The sequence below is a fragment of the Narcine bancroftii genome, chromosome 1, assembly GCF_036971445.1.
Source record: "Narcine bancroftii isolate sNarBan1 chromosome 1, sNarBan1.hap1, whole genome shotgun sequence".
In the NCBI taxonomy this organism is placed as follows: domain Eukaryota; kingdom Metazoa; phylum Chordata; class Chondrichthyes; order Torpediniformes; family Narcinidae; genus Narcine; species Narcine bancroftii.
Window position 1 is genome coordinate 488,168,328 of NC_091469.1, and position 14,600 is coordinate 488,182,927.

General features: G+C 42.5%; 1 protein-coding gene across 11 annotated transcripts in view; it reads right to left on the minus strand.

Annotated features, from left to right (window-relative positions):
• The window catches only part of LOC138751968 (uncharacterized), a 158,699-nt gene that overhangs the window by 122,875 nt on the left and 21,224 nt on the right, over window positions 1–14,600 (minus strand). For all 11 annotated transcript variants that reach the window (XR_011350294.1, XM_069915049.1, XM_069915046.1 and 8 more), the window contains exons 5-7: window positions 10,056–10,082; window positions 7,222–7,251; window positions 5,048–5,074 (exon numbers count right to left, since the gene is read on the minus strand). Coding sequence is in view for 10 of the 11 variants with exons in the window: in XM_069915049.1 (XP_069771150.1) it covers window positions 5,048–5,074; window positions 7,222–7,251; window positions 10,056–10,082 (84 nt within the window). In the remaining variant the exon portion in view is untranslated. The remainder of the gene's footprint in view (window positions 1–5,047; window positions 5,075–7,221; window positions 7,252–10,055; window positions 10,083–14,600) is intronic.

Consider the following 14,600-nt stretch of genomic DNA (forward strand, 5'->3'; position numbering starts at 1 on the left):
GTGACCAGTTGTGTGCCTCAGGGATCACTGCTGGTTGCTTGTATGTTTGTTATCTATATTAACAATTTGGATGAAAGAGTTGGTGATGTGATCAGCAAGTTTGTGGATGACCCCAAAATTCATGATCAAGTTCGTTAATTGTTACATTATACAGGGCACAGTGAAAAGGGTTCATTTTAAGAGCCATCCAGTAAGTCAACTATAGCACAAATGTGTGGTGGTAAGTGTGCTGACCAGCTGCATCTAATGAAGCTGGTATGGGGACACCAATAAAGCCCTGCAAAAGGTAGTGGACACAGGCCAGGATATCTCAGAAAAAACCCTCCCCACTATCAAGAACATTTACAGGGAACACTGCCATCAGAGAGGAGTAGCAGCAGTCATCAAAGATCCCCACCACCCAGCACACGCCCTGTTCTTGTTGCTACCATCAGGAAAGAGGTACAGGTGCCATAAGACTCGCACCACCAGGTTCAGGAACAGCAGCTCCCCCTCCAGCATCAGACGCCTCAACAACAAACTCAATCAGGGACTCATTTAAAGGGCTCTGACTTTGCACATTATTGATTTATTTTTCTTTCTGTATTGCAGTGTGTTTACATTTCTTTATTTGAGTATGTGTATATTGAGTATAGTTTTATTGCACCATCAATAAGTGGTCATTCTTCCTGGCCTGCAGGAAAAAGAATCTCAAGGTCGTATGTGATGTTATGTGTTTACTCTGGCAATAAATCTGAAATCTGAATCTAAATCGAAATTTAGCATTCATACAGCAGAACAAAATAGATAGGTGAGTGCATGTTGTACTGTGCTGTGATAGAGTGAAGGATCAATCTGTATATAGCGAGGACAGTACAGATAGACCTCGATTTACGATGGGGTTCCCTTCCGGGACTTCCATCGCAAGTCAAAAATATTGTGAGTTGGGGTCTATCTGTACAGATCAAAAATAAACATATTGTAATCAGCCCCCCGTGCGCTGGCGCTCTGGCCCAGCTCCCCGGCACATGGGGCCACTCTCTGGGCTGCAGCATATTTAACATAACATAACATAACATAACAATTACAGCATGGAAACAGGCCATTAGGCCCTTCCAGTCCGCATTGAACCAAACACCCCTTTCTAGTCCCACCTCCCTGCACAATGCCCATAACCCTCCATCTTCTTCTCATCCATATACCTGTCCAACCTTTTCTTAAATAATACAATTGACTCCGCCGCCACTATTTCTCCCGGAAGATGATTCCACACAGCTACCACTCTCTGAGTAAAGAAGTTCCCCCTCATGTTACCTCTAAACCTCTGCCCCTTAATTCTTAACTCATGTCCTCTTGTTTTAATCTTTCCTCCTCTTAACGGAAATAGTCTATCCACATCCATTCTGTCTATCCCTTTCATAATCTTAAATACTTCTATCAAATCCCCTCTCAACCTTCTACGCTCCAAAGAATAAAGACCTAATCTGTCCAATCTCTCCCTATACTCTAGATGCTTAAACCCAGGTAACATTCTGGTAAACCTTCTCTGCATTCTCTCCACTCTGTTTATATCCTTCCTATAATTAGGCGACCAGAACTGCACACAGAACTCCAAATTAGGCCGCACCAACGTCTTATACAATCTCAACAACACCTCCCAACTCCTATATTCCATGCAATGATTGATAAAGGCCAGCATACTAAAAGCCTTCTTCGCCACCCTATTCACGTGAGTTTCTACCTTCAGGGAACGATGTACCGTCACTCCTAAATCTTTCTGCTCTTCTGTATTCCTCAATGCTCTCCCATTTACCACGTATGTCCTATTCTGATTCTTCTTACCAAAATGAAGCACCTCACACTTATCAGCATTAAATTCCATCTTCCATTTTTCAGCCCACTTTTCTAAGCAGCCCAAATCCCTCTGCAATCCTTGAAAACCTTCTTCATTATCCACTATTCCACCTATCTTAGTATCGTCTGCATATTTACTAATCCAATTCACCACCCCATCATCTAGATCATTAATGTATATAACGAACAACAATGGGCCCAATACAAATCCTTGAGGCACACCACTGGTCACCGGCCTCCAACCTGACAGACAATTATCCACTACCACTCTCTGGCCTCTCCCTTTCAGCCAATGTTCAATCCATTTGACTATCTTAAAATTTATACCTAAAGACTGCACCTTCCTAACTAACCTTCCATGTGGTACCTTATCGAAGGCCTTACTGAAGTCCATATAGACAACATCCACTGCGCTACCCTCATCCACATTCCTAGTCACCTGTAACTGTCCGGTGTAGAGAATTGTGGGGCTCTTGCTATAGAAAGCAGGCTAACAGATCTTAATAAAACTCATTAACAGAATTAATGCTTTAATAAAGAGCTTAGTAAGGATATTTTTAGTAAAATGGCTGTTTAAGAAAATTATGTTCTGACATGAATCGAAAGTATATTTCTGTTGAAAAGGAAAGAATATTAGCTACAGGATAACATCATAAAAAGACTTATTCAGCTTCAAACAATAGAAGTCTTTTAACATTGGAATAGACTGAAACTGACAATATTTCATTGTGTCAGGAAGATAAGCAAGGAAGAGTTTCTCGTTGAATGTGGCTAATCAAAAAATGCTGACAGAAGCAAAAATATTGAACTATCGATTTTTCAATAATTTGTGTCAATTACTAAGCAACTTGAGCCAAGAAATCAAGAACCACATGAGAATATTGGTTCCAGTTTACTATATAAATCATGTCTGAAGCCTGTGTAAGCTGAGTGAGAGCAGGAGTTACTGAACTCTTCCTTGTACTTCCTCACTCCCACCGGTGTAACTGAAGCTGAATATTGCTGCAAATAAGTGGTTTTACTTTTCTCTGCTGTGTGTTTTCTTACAGCGCAGGCTGACTTCCACATGTGTGTGACTCTTGCCAGAGATTTTCCTTCACATTTACACGAGTCAATCCCCCTGGGTCATGGGGTCTGGGAGAGGGAGGACCAACCAACTGAAGTGGGTGGATGAGCCACATGGAGAACCTTGGGTGTTGGGCAAAGCTTGGGGCCATGCTATGGAGGGCTAAGGAATGGGCGCAGATCAGCCCACACAATCGTTGACTCAGCCAGCTCCCATATGCACCCAGCCCACTCCCCACTTCCTCCTCCTTGCCTGGAGTGAGAAAGGTTGCATGTATGATCAGTCAAGGTTAAAGCTCAACATGGACACAGTCGGGAAAGGGGAGTTAGTAAGCATGTGTAGTCAGATTCTGACCTCGTAACTTTGAAACATCATAAGTCAGAGTCTATCATTATTGTGAGGTTCATTCAGGAGCCTGATAGCAGCAGGGAAGGAATTGTCTTTGACCCTCCTGATTCAGGATCTTACACCCTTGATCTATGTCCCCGACAGGAAGAGGAAAAGGTTAATGTGGCTGGGATGGGATGCGTCCTTCAGTATTTAGTTGATTTGAGGAGGGGAGGGGAGGGGAGGGTTTGCATGATGTTCTGAGTTGTAGCCGCTCCTGAGCAGAGTTGCTCCTATACCACAGAGTGATGCATCCAGCAAGGATACCTTTGAGGCGTAGCTGCAGAGTTGTTAAGGGACGTGAGGGACATGCTAAACTTCCTCCGAAATATCAAAGTGTTTCCAGCATTTCTTTGTTTTTCCTTTTTATATCAGGTTTACTGCGGCAGTAAATGTTTTGACTTCACCAACATTCCTGTTATCAGAACTGGTGAGGTCAGCAACCATCTGCTGTTCTCGTGATGAAAGTAAGCCTCCTTGTGATCTTTGCAACCATTTAGTGATTTAAGACCATAAAACACAGGAGGAGAAATAAGCCATTCAGCCCATTGAGTCTGCCTCCCCCAATTTAATTATGATCTGATCCATTTTCCCACTCAGCCCCACTACCTGGCCTCATAACCTTTGATGCCCTGGTTAACTAAGAATCTATCAAGCTCTGCCTCAAACATACCCAATAGCCTGGCTCCACAACTGCCAGTGGTAACAAATTCCACAGATTCACCACTGGGTGAAGAAATTCCTCCATATCTCTGTTCTAAATGGACGCCCTTTAATCCTGAAGATGTGCCTTCTTGTACTGGACTCTCCCACCGTGGGAAACAACCTGTCCACATCTACTCTGTTCATGCCTTTCAGCATTCGACATAGTACAAACTTCATCACAAAGTACACAAACTCTCACCCTATTACACAGTCTTTTATTCTTTTCAATATTTTTATATCTCTAAGACAACTTCAAAATTTTAAAAGCCCGATCATGAACTGTTCTGGAGATGAACCATTTAACTATACAAACACTAGGACTATCTGAGAAAATTCGATAGCCCAGATCGGCAATGGTAAATAAAAACACACTGAAATGTTGGAGGAACCCAGCCGGTCTTGCAAGATCCATAGGAGATAAAGATCTATTGCTGATGTTTCAGTCCTGAGCCCTTCTTCAAGGAATAAGCCTAATAAGCAAAAATAGAGACAGTTCCAGCTTGGGGAGGAGTCCAGACCAACACAAGGAGTTCATTGGTTATGATAAGGGAAGAGGTGAGAAATGATTTTGTCTGTGCGAAGGGAGACAGAGGGAGAAGGGAGGGAGGCAGAACTGGGAGAGGCAATGGGGGAAGAAGTAGGGTGGGTTAATGAAAGCCAGAGAGAGAGGCACTGGTAAGTTGCCTCTTCATTCTGTGGGGTTGTGATGACCTGTGTCATATTTGACTCACACACAGGGGGTATAATTTTTTTCAATGTAAATTTAGACATACAGCATGGTAACAGGCCATTTTGAGCCAGGAGTCCATACTGCCCAATTTACATCCAATTGACCTATATTCCTAGTACGTTCTGAATGGTAGGAGGAAACTGGAGCCCCCAGGGAAAACCCAAGCAGACATGGGGAGAACGTACAAACTCCTTATAGACAACGTGACATTTGAACTCAGTCCCAATCGCTGGCATTGTAAAAGCATTGTGCTACCCCTACACCAAAGGTGCCACTCTTGATGATTGAGTTAAGATTCACAATTTTGCTGCAAGCAGATCTCTTACCTCTCCGTCTTGAAGGACAGGACGGTGCTGGTAAAAATAAGAAAAAGATTCAGTTAAAATCTCACCAAAAATGAAAAGGTGAACCACACAGTGTAAAATTACAAAGACCCCACTCAGCACTGGTACAGTATTTACATCTTCTCCCAGACTCTTCCACCAATAGAAACAACCATTCAACATCTACTCTGTCCATACCTTTCAGCATTCAAAATGTCTGAATGAGATATCCCCTCATTCTCCTAAAGTCTAATGAGTACAGGTCAAGAGCTGTCAAACACTCCTCTGTCAAACCCTTTCATTCCTGTAATCATCCTTCTGAACCTCCTCAGAACCCTCTCCAACGTCAGCACATTCTTTTTAGATAAGGAGTCCAAAACTACTCCCATTACTCCAGATGAAGTCTCACCAATGCCTTATAATGCCTCAAAATCACATCCCCTGGTCTTATATTCCTCTTGAAATGAATGCCTTCTTCACCATCGACTGAGCCTACAAGTTTACCTTCAGGCCATCCTGCATGAGGACTCCCAGGTCCCTTTGCATTGGGGGATTTTCAATTTTCTTCCCATTTAGAAAATAGTCTGCCTGTTTATTTTTTCCACTCAAGTGCATAATGGGGCACCTTCTGACATTGTATTACATTTGCCACTTCTCTGCCCACTCTCCTAATCGGTCTAAGTCCTTTTGCAGCCTCCCTGTTTCCTCAACATAACCTGTTCCTTCAGCTACATTTGGAGAGGGACATTTACAAAATTGGTTTAGATGACACATGGATTTGAGGTGCTGTGGACAGCTTTTCAAAGCTTGCAGAGGGATCTGAACCAGCTGGAAAAATGGGGTGAACAATGGAGGATAAAATTTAATGCAGACCAATGTGAGGATAAACCAAGAAAGGATATACACGGTAAATGGTCGGGCACGGAGGAGTGGGGTAGAACAGTCGGGTCTGGGAATACAGATACAGAATTCCCTAACAATGGCGGCACAGATAGTTGGGTCTGTAAAGAAAGCTTGCTGCACATTGGCCTTCAGAAATCCAATTATTGAGTCCAGGAGTTGGGATGTTATGGTAAAGTTGCATAAGACATTGGTGAGGCCAAATCTGGAGTCTTGTGTGCAGTTTTGGTCATCTAATTACAGGAATGAGATCAATAATTTTGCAAGAGTGCAGAGATATACTGGGGTGTTGCCCGGACTTCAGAAACTGAGTTACAGGGAAAGGTATTAAAAGTTAGGACTTAATTCATTAGAGCATAGAAGAATGAGGGAAGATTAGATAAAGGTATTTAAAATTATGAGGGGATAGACAGAGTAGGTGAGATACAAACCAGAGGGCATGAGTTAAGAGTGAAAGGGGAAAAGTTTAGGGGGAATATTAGGTGGAACTTCACAGTGGTGGAGGTGTGGAATGAGCTGCCAGCTGAAATGGTGAATGTGGGTTTAATTGTAACATTTAAAAATTTGGACATGGATGGGACGGGTATGGAGGGATATGGTCTGGGGTACAGGTCAGTGAAACTAGGCAGAAAAATGGATCGGCACAGACTAGAAGGGCTGGAGGGGTCTGTTTTGTGAACTGTGGGGTTCTTTGGTTCTATGGACACCCGCTGAATGGACATTGGTCCAGGGGCCTGTTTCTGTGCTGCAGAACATGTTGACTCCTTGAGCTGCTCAATGTCAACTGGGCAGACGGAATCTGAAATAACTGCCCACTTGCGGGGTGGTGGAAAGTACAGAGAGTAATGTTGGCAAGTAATGGATTGTGTCATACATGACTTATGCACAATATTATTGGGGGAATAAGGCATGAATGATTCCCCTCTTTTCCCATTCCCTCTGTCTCCTTTTCTCCTACTTTCCACCCCTTCCCTCCCCATTCATAGCTATCCCCTCCCCCTACTTGCTTGTGTGACCTCCCTCCCTTATTCACCTATTACCTCCTGCCTGTGCTCTTCCCACTGACCCTCATCGCCTCTCCCCCAACCATTTTATTCAGGCACCTGTCTATATTTTGCTCATACCTTGATGAAGGGGTCAAGCCTGAAACACTGATTCTGTATCTTTATCTTTGCTCCATAAAGTGTACTGTTTGACCTGCTGAGTTTCTCCAGCGTTGGGTTTTTACTGCAATCACTACAGCTGCAGATTTTTGTGTTTTACTCTAAATTTCTTACCTCGTTGTCTTGCAGCTCTTGGTGATGTTGCTAATAAATAAGAAAATGATTCAGTTAAAATCTCACCAAACTAAAAGAGCAAAATTACAAAATCTACTCAAGCAGCACGGCTGGCTAGCAGTCAGCACATCGCTGTTACAGCGCCAGCGATTGGGTACCGAGGTTTGAATGCCATGCTGTCTGTAAGGAGTTTGCTTGTTCTCTCTGTGTCTGTGCGGGTTTTCTCCGGGGTCTCAGGTTTCCTCCCATCATTCAAAACGTACCAGGGGTGAAGACTATTGGATGTAAATTGGGTGGCATGGCCTCATGGCCTGTTACTGTGCTGTATGCCTAAATTTAAAATTTACTCAATACTTAGACAGTTTTAGCACCTTCTCTCCAACTGTTAACACAGATAGAAAACAAATAAAGATTTGGAAAGACTGCACATCATACGTCAACCCAGACTTCTTCCGCTGCTTCCTTAATGCATCAAAGATCAGATGTGAGGCAGACCATCCCTGCTAGCAACTGCTGGTGCAACGTACCACATTCACAGGCTATAGAGCAAGGAACAGATGCAGGGGGCTATATCTCCATCTTCAGGTTCCCCTCCAACATCATTCCGCCATGGTAATAATCTGCATTTCTTCATTAGCCAAGAAATCACTGGAGTCTCCAATCTCGCCCACCCCCCCCCCCCCACCCCCTACCTCCTCCCATTGACATGAATTTCCTGGATCGTTGTCTAAAGAGGGCTCACAAAATTATTGAGGACCCCTACCACTTGGCACACAGCATCTTCCAGCTGCTCCCATTAGGGAAGAGATCCAGGAGGATCAGAACCAGCCCCACCAGGTTGAGGAACAGCTTCTTCCCACGGGCAGTGAGAATGCTGAACGACCAAAGGAACTGTTCACACTCACCCTCCGAGACTCTCACATTTCATAAACAATATCTATCCATTTATTTATATGTATACTTTGTCCTGTGTATGTCTCGTTTGTCTGCATGTGTGTCATGTCTGGTTATGGGCCTACGTGCTTTACACCAAGGACCAGAGAACGCTGTTTTGTCAGGTTCTATTTGTGCAATCGGAGAACAATAAACTTGAACTTGAAAAATTACAGACCCAACTTGAACACAACATGTCACTGCCAGCTAGAAAAGACCCCTTTATTCCCACTCTTTGCCAGTACTTTCCCATAATGCCACAGGCTGCCACCTTGTTTCTCAGTCTCAAATGTGGCACCTCATCCAAGGCTTTCTTGCTTATGCCTACGCAAAGAACTCCCGACAAATTTATCAGCCAGGATCTCTGTCTGCTGCAATAGCTGGGAAATTGCTTCATTGAGCACCTCTCGGATCTGTCCCCCGTGATAGCATGGATCATCTAGTGACTATCCATTTCAATTCCCCACCCCATTCCCTTGCTGACATGTCTGTCCACGGTTTCATCCACTGCCAGACTGAGACCACCTGCAAACTGGAAAAACAACACCTAATATTCCATCTGGGCACCCTCCAACTAGATAGCATTAATATTAACCTCTGGTTTAGGTTTGCCCCCACCCCACACAACCCCCACTCCCTCCCCGATCTTTCCCTATCTTTCCTTTCCCCTCCCCTCTCTCTATACCCTTTTCTTTCTATCTCCATCACCCCAGCTCTGCATTCACAGGACCAAACCCCTCCTCCTTTCCTCTCTCCTGGCCTTCCCTCCATATCCAATAAACAACTTTTGTCTGTTGGCTTGTACTCCTCCTCCTGCCGTTTCTTTTAATTCAGGCACCTGCCTGGTTTTCACCCTTGATAAGGGGCTCAGGCGTGAAACGTTGTTATCTATATTTACGTCCTGTGGATTCTACGAGGCCTGATGAGTTCCTCCAACATTTCCGTATTTTTAGTTCAGTCAAAGCATCTGTAGACCTTTCTGTTTCACTCTCCTCTGAAGGAAACCATGCTGACTTTGGCCTATTAAATCTTGCAATTTCAAGTACTCTGAATCCTCATCCTTCATAATTTAAATTTTAAAAAAAAATGCAACACGGTAACAGGCCATTTCGTCCCACGAGTCCAATTAACCTACAACCCAGGAACGTTTTAAATGGTGAGTGGAAACCAGAGCCCCCGGGGAAAACCCACGTAGACACGAAGAGAATGTACAAACTCCTAACAGATAGCATAGGAACATAGGAAGTAGGAACAGGAGTAGGCCAAAAATGGTCCATCGAGCCTGCTCCGCCATTCAATACGATCATGGCTGATCTAATTTATGACCTAACTCCACCTACCTGCCTTCTCCCCATATCCCCTAATTCCTCTATCATGTAAAAGTTTATCTAACCGAATTTTAAATATGTTTAATGAGGCAGCCTCAACCACTTCCCTGGTTAGAGAATTCCAAACATTCACTACTCTCTGGGAAAAACTATTTTTCCTCATCTCTGTCCTAAATCTACTCCCCCGAATCTTGAGACTGTGTCCTCTCGTTTTAGTTTCCCCGGCCAGCTCAAAAAACTTTCCTACATATATCCTATCCATACCATTCATAATCCTGTATGTTTCTATAAGATCTCCTCTCATTCATCTGAACTCGAGCGAATACAATCCTAGACGATTTAATCTTTCATCATAAGTCAATCCCTTCATCTCAGGGATCAACCAAGTAAACCTCCTCTGGACCGTCCCCAAACCCAGTATATCCTTCCTCAAATATGGAGACCAGAACTGGACTCAGTACTCCAGGTCCTGATAGCTGGTGCTGTAAAGGCGTTGTGCTACCCCTACACCAAAGGTGCTGCTCTTGATGATTGAGTTAAGATTCACAATGTTGCTGCAAGCAGATTTCTTACCTCTCCGTCTTGAAGGACAGGACGGCGCTGGTAAAAATAAGAAAAAGATTCAGTTAAAATCTCACCAAAAATGAAAAGGCGAACCACACAGTGTAAAATTACAAAGACCCCACTCAGCACTTGTAGAGTGTTTACATCTTCTCTCGATGGTGGAGAGAGTTGTCCCTGTGATGTCCTGTGCTGTGTCCATTATGTTCTACAGAGATTTCCACTCAGAGGTATTGTTGCTCAATCCCAGGCCATGATTCATAACTTACCACCCTCTGGCCAAAGGAATTCCTCCCATCTCTGTCCTAAGTGAACTCCCTTCAATCCTGAAGTGTGCCCTTTTCTCCCAGACTCTTCCACCAATGGAAACAACAATTCAACATCTACTCTGTCCATACCTTTCAGCATTCAAAATGTTTGAATGAGATATCCCCTCATTCTCCTAAAGTCTAATGAGTACAGGTCAAGAGCTGTCAAACACTCCTCTGTCAAACCCTTTCATTCCTGTAATCATCCTTCTGAACCTCCTCAGAACCCTCTCCAACGTCAGCACATTCTTTTTAGATAAGGAGCCCAAAACTACTCCCATTACTCCAGATGAAGTCTCACCAATGCCTTATAAAGCCTCAAAATCACATCCCCTGGTCTTATATTCCTCTTGAAATGAATGCCTTCTTCACCATCGACTGAGCCTACAAGTTTACCTTCAGGCCATCCTGCATGAGGACTCCCAGGTCCCTTTGCATTGGGGGATTTTCAATTTTCTTCCCATTTAGAAAATAGTCTGCCTGTTTATTTTTTCCACTCAAGTGCATAATGGGGCACCTTCTGACATTGTATTACATTTGCCACTTCTCTGCCCACTCTCCTAATCGGTCTAAGTCCTTTTGCAGCCTCCCTGTTTCCTCAACATAACCTGTTCCTTCAGCTACATTTGGAGAGGGACATTTACAAAAATGGTTTAGATGACACATGGATTTGAGGTGCTGTGGACAGCTTTTCAAAGCTTGCAGAGGGATCTGAACCAGCTGGAAAAATGGGGTGAACAATGGAGGATAAAATTTAATGCAGACCAATGTGAGGACAAACCAAGAAAGGATATACATGGTGAATGGTCGGGCACGGAGGAGTGGGGTAGAACAGTCGGGTCTGGGAATACAGACCCTCACAATGGCGCCACAGATAGTTGGGTCTGTAAAGAAAGCTTGCTGCACATTGGCCCTTCATAAATCCAATTATTGAGTCCAGGAGTTGGGATGTTATGGTAAAGTTGCATAAGACATTGGTGAGGCCAAATCTGGAGTCTTGTGTGCAGTTTTGGTCATCTAATTACAGGAATGATATCAATAATTTTGCAAGAGTGCAGAGATATACTGGGGTGTTGCCCGGACTTCAGAAACTGAGTTACTGATGCAGACTGGGAGATCACTTTGATAAGTACCTCTGCTCTGTCCATCGTAACAGCATGGATCTTCCAGTGGCCACCCATTTCAATTCTCCATCCCATTCCCTTGCCGACATGTCTGTCCCTCGTATTGTACTGCCAGACTGAGACTACCCATAAATTAGAGGAACACTACCTCATTTTCCGACTGGGCCCCTTTAATATCGACTTCTCTGGTTTTCATTAAACCCCCCCTCCCCACTCCCTTCTTCCCCTGTTGTCTCTCCATTCCCTGGCTCCTTTCGCACCAGTAACATGATAAATTCTCACCTAGTCCCTGATCACATCCAATTAGCACCTTTTGTTGGTCTGGATTCCTCCCCCATTGTTTGAATTCATAGACTTTCTGATATATCCTGCTCCTGCCTTTTCTGATATTTCCTTGAAGATGGACTCAGGCCTAAAACATCGGCAAAGTATCTTTGTCTCCTATAGATGCTGAATTGACCTGCATTTCAGTGTGTTTACCACATCACAGCGTCTTCAGCCTATTGTGTTTCACTTGGCATCCTGGGCCAGACCTATTTGCCTTCATTTCCGCTTCAACTCTTTAAACCTTTCTATGCATATATAATTTTGAATATTATAATTGCATCCATTTCTATAATGACCTATGGCTGCTAATTCCAGATATGGACCACCCTCTGAGTGAAAAAGATCCCCAGTTTTTGTTGTCAATATGCCAAATTCCTCTCCAAGTAAAACACCAACCACAGTTGGACAGGTGAGAGCATGATCAATGCCTTACAGTTCCAATGAGATGGAGTCTTCAAAAGGAATTAAAACAGTACAAGATTCTTATGAGGCTGTTTATTTTATTTCTGTTCAGAGAATGAAAGTAAAATATGAAATTCCAGATAATACTCTTTATTGTAAAAGCATTGCTATTGGATAATTTTGGGCATACTTTGAGATTTCTAAGACAATCAAGTTTTGAAACGTTACTTATGGAAAATGAGAAAAAGAAATTTATTTCTGAAATGTATAAACTGTTACAAAGTAAAATGTCTTAATTAATCTTCATATTGAAATGGGAAGGGGATTTGGGAATCACAATCGACCATGATGAACGGAAATCTATTTGTAAGCATAGTATATCTAAGATTATGAATGTTCGATATAGGTTAGTTCATTATCATTTTTTGCATCAAATATACTTAACTCCTCAGAAATTAAAGAAATATAATTTAAGTTCTTCAGATTTGTTTTAGTCGTTTTAAAGAAGTAGGCTCTTTCTTACATTCAGCTTGGTCATGTGATAAGGTTAAACGTTTTTGGAGACGGCTTAAGGAATTTTTAGAGAAAGTTTTAAAGATCCAAGTACCAATGGACCCAACATTGTTTTTATTAGGTAAAGCTAAAAAGTTGAGTTTGTTTTTGAGGTTGACTTGGCATCAAATTGCATTTTTAAGGTTGGCAATGGTGGTAGCAAGGAAACGTATAGATATTACTTGGAAAAATAAGATTGATTTGGGTTTGTAGAGGTGGCATATGGAATTGAGGACAAGTATTCCTTTGGAAAAAAATCATGTATAATTTACGTGATAATTATCTTTTTTTTCTAAAGTATGGAGCCCCTATTTGGGTTTAAAATTTTGAATTCCCTGAAGTTCGTTGTGATGGTGTTGCTTTGATCCATGGTGGTTTACTGTATTTTTGATGTCAAATCTCCATTTTCTTTCTCTTTTTTTCTTTGGGGGTGGGATGTGGGTGGGTATGGGGGTTGTGGGAGGGGGAGTTATACATTGTACATTTAATATTTTAAATAAAGTTTAAAAAAAATATGGACCCTCCAGGTCCGATCCTCGGAGATGTTGACACCCAGAAATTTGAAGTTCTTGACCCTCTCCACGACTGAGCCCTACTAAAGTCCACAATCATCTCCTTGGTTTTGGTAACATTGAGTGCAAAGTTGTTGGTGTGACACCACTTAACGATCTATCTCCCTCCTGTATACTTCCTCATTGCTGTTTGCGATTCTGCCAACTGTGGTGTCATCGGCAAATTTGTAGATACCGATCAAATTGTGCTTAGCCACACACTAATGGGTGTATATAGTGAGTAGAGCTGAGGGCTAAGCATGCATCCTTGAGGTGCTGATCATCAATGAGGAGGAGGAGGAGACATTGTTTCCAATTCATACTGTCTGTGGTCTTCCGATGAGGAAGTCAAGGATCCAGTTGCAGAGGTGGGGTGGGGTTACAGAGGCCAGCACTGAGGGAATAATGGTGTTGAAGGATGAGCTGAAGTGGATGAAGAGCAGCTGTATGCATGAGTTGTTTCTCAATTTGTAATTCTGATCTCATCCAAAATGTGGATCCACAATCTTCTGACTCAGAACAAGTAAAGGATATTTATAATTTCCAATCTAATTATAAAGGGTGGTATCTGGCCTTAACGGATTACTTCTAAATTCTAGGGACAGTTCCCTGGACAGAATTTAAAAAAACTATGGGAACAGGATTTTCAATGGTTATTTTCTGAAACTACATGGAGTTCTATTCTGAAGCGAGCGCATTCATCCTCTCTTTGTGCTAGACACTCATTATTACGGGTTAAGGTCGTACACCGGGCCCACTATTCCAAAGTCCAATTGGCTAAATTCAATTCTAATCTCTCTTCTAAATTGACAACTGTTTAACTGAAGAAGGTTCACTGGATCATATGTTCTGGTTATGTCCTTCTCTTTCCAATTTTTGGGAAGGGGTATTTCAACCTCATCTTTAGTTCTTAATATTACTTTGACTCCAAATCTTTTTCTTGCTCTCTTTGGAATAAGTGGGCTAATAGATATGGCATTGTTTGCTTCACAATCCCATGTAATTGCCCTCACCTCCCTTATCGCTAGAAGAGTCATTTTAATGACTCACACTCTATGGCTGTCCGATACGATGGCTTGTCTGTCTTTAGAAACAATTAGATCTTCCACTACTGAAATTAACTTTGTTTCTTTATGCAGTTCCTTTCTTAAATTTTCAAAATTTGTAAGATTAATTAGTTTATGGTTTTTGACCCCATTGTCTACCTTCATTTTCATTAGTAGTGGTGGACTGTTTGTGTTATCCAGTAGCTTCCGAAGGGAGGGGATCGATAATTAGTATAATGGTTTTTTT